We start from the raw sequence: 2,657 nt of genomic DNA on the forward strand, positions 1-2,657 counted from the left end.
CTAATGCTCCCTCCCCTGCAGAAAGAGGAAGGAACACCTCTTCCAGGGGATTGCTGATCTCCCTTTTGGGAAGAAGGCCCTAACAACCTCTCCTCTCCCATACTCTGGGCTGGCAAAAGGCCTGACCACTCCAGCATCTCCTGGGCTGAGCTGAGAAATTCTAAGTGCCTTAGATCCTTATGTCTGTTCACTTTCCCCTTTTCCGATTGGGGGGGTAGGAATCAAGACTTAAGAAAGAAGAAAGAAACGGATCTGAGGTTCCATGGGAAGCTTTCAACTTGGGCTTTGGTTTTGCTAAAATTCAGTACATTAACAAGGAGAAAAAGGCAGATGAGGATGGCAGAGACGCAGAGGTGAGAACAAAAGGACTTCATGCTGCTTCGGTCCTTCCAGCTGCACCACCCCCATCCCAGGTATTCCCACTGCCCAAGGAGAGGTGGGGGGTCTGGCTTCCATGGAGCCGGGAGGCCATTATGGGCATCAGGTGATTAAAGTGTTTGTAGACAGGAATGATAAGCTTCTCATTAATAATGCATTTGTGGCATAATTGTTTATTCGAATCAGCTTGAAATAGTAGGTGTCCCTCTCCTCTTGCGGCCATAAATCCAATGAAAATGCTTTTTAAATAGTCACAAATGGCAAGCAGAAACTTCTACTATAAAAAATGGCTGCACTGTCGTCCTAATTTGGCTTATTATATAAAAATATGCCCAAATCCAGTCATGCTGCGTGCATGCCTGGCTGCTCTTTCCTGCTAAAGGGCGCTCTTCATCCCACGCTGGAGAGGCAGACGATGGCACCTGGAGTCTGGGAAGGAGAGCAGAGCCTGGTGCCATCGGGCATAGTGGTTAGTAGGGTGGTACACCCAGTCATCCCCAGAGCTGGGGCCTCCCATGCCCAGGCTCTCTGCAAAGCCGCACACAAAATAACTAGAACTAGAACAGCACACCCTCCGGCCGGCAGGGATGTTGGCATCAGATGCCCCCACCCCGCTCAGCTGTAGCCACTGAGGCCTCGTATCTGTTCTCTTGCCCCACGCAGCACCTGAGCAGCCCTGACCAGAGAAAGAAAGGTTTTCTAAGACCTAGTTCTCCCAATGGGGAGAGTCGGAGATTCTGTGCTACCTCTGGCCTGACATTTTTGGCAGCCCAAGGCACCTGTGTCTTCTAGGGCTGGAGTCATACTTGATGTCACCATACCCTTTAGATACTATGTGTTGACCTATTGACCCCGGGCCCTTCCCTACCCTGAAGGACCAGTCCTATTGCCTACATCACTCACACATCTGGCTCTCACCTATTCCCAGAATTCCCTGCTTTCTACAACCATAACTGAGATCCCAGCATGTTTTGCATCTATTTGAGCCAAACCCCCTGGACCACACTGGGACTCACCCTCATCTCCTATGGGCACTTACCAGCCCACATTGAATTCCACATGGGCATCAAAGAGCGCCACCACAGGGGCAGTGGCCACCCTCCAGCCGCTGACCCTGGAGCGGATGAGCCCTTCCTGCTTGCTGTGACGCACCACTTTAATGAAGCCGGGCTTCTGGTCATTCACCTTATCCACATACTCTGTCAGCTTCTCCTTCAGTTCCTCTGTCAGGGAGAAAATGTATCGTTAGCATAATGGGGGCAGGGGACGATCAAAACATTCACCCTTTTAGGGCAAAATGACCCCCAGAAGGAGGCTGGAGTGTCCATTCCCCTCCCCAGGTCTTCCTTGGCGTCCCTCGCCACCCCACCCCGCCCCAGGATGGCCAGCGCAGCTCAACTTTGAAGTGAAAAATAAGAGGCAAAAACAGTATTTATTAAACCTGAGTCCAGCAACTTGCACAGGATCACACTCCTCGCATCCATCATCTATTTAATCTTCACAAGAAGCCCATGGGAAAACGGGGCTCAGAAGGATTTATCAATTTGTTCAACGCCATGCAGCTTGTAAGTGGCAGGGTATGGTTTCGAGCCGGGTCTTATGACTGCAAAAGCCACATTGTTCTCATCAGCCCCGCGGCCTCCTTTATCCCCAGTGCCCTCCACCAGTCCTTCCCGAATCTCCAGAGAAAGCCCCATCTGTGAAGATTACAGCCCAGGACTCACTCCTCCTGGATTTCCATCTTTGCGGGAAGCATGTGACCAGGAGTTGTGCCCTGTGAGCAGTTGCCATTGGTTTGTTGCCTGCTGTTTGTTGCTGGACCTGGCTAGGCATCTTATTCCCCTGCTTTTTTACAGCTGTAAGTGGAGCCTGCAGCAACAGAACAGGGCCCCCTCTCCCTTCAGCTTGTGAGAGCACAAGAGCCACATTCATTGAGTTTTCCACAGCAGCTCAGGCAACAAGCTATGACAGCTCCCTTCCCCAAAATGATGACCTGAGTGGGCTTGATCTTCAACCTGTAATCACGGCATCTACTCAGAACTCGATTTCTACTCTTGTCCTGTGTTCTCCAGCATCTGCCCCTCAACCACCTTCCTCCCATCTTCTCAGCCTGCCCATACTCAGGCCCTGGGACAGATCCACCTGGGCTGGGCCTCATCCTTATCAGGGGACAGAAGGGGATCCATGTCCCTTGGTGCCCAGTCTGGGGCCCCACCAGATAAGCAGCCCACTAAGTGTGATAAAAGGACATGAGGCATCTGGCACAGTGCCTGGCACAC

At 51.7% G+C, this 2,657-nt stretch overlaps 1 protein-coding gene across 4 annotated transcripts in view; it reads right to left on the reverse strand.

The window, feature by feature from the left end:
• The window catches only part of GALNT18 (polypeptide N-acetylgalactosaminyltransferase 18), a 336,064-nt gene that overhangs the window by 93,488 nt on the left and 239,919 nt on the right, over positions 1-2,657 (reverse strand). For all 4 annotated transcript variants that reach the window (XM_011377260.2, XM_023521596.1, XM_023521598.1 and 1 more), the window contains exon 4: positions 1,418-1,601. In XM_011377260.2, the coding sequence (XP_011375562.1) occupies positions 1,418-1,601 (184 nt within the window). The remainder of the gene's footprint in view (positions 1-1,417; positions 1,602-2,657) is intronic.

This window comes from Pteropus vampyrus, unplaced genomic scaffold, assembly GCF_000151845.1.
Source record: "Pteropus vampyrus isolate Shadow unplaced genomic scaffold, Pvam_2.0 Scaffold307, whole genome shotgun sequence".
NCBI lineage: Eukaryota > Metazoa > Chordata > Mammalia > Chiroptera > Pteropodidae > Pteropus > Pteropus vampyrus.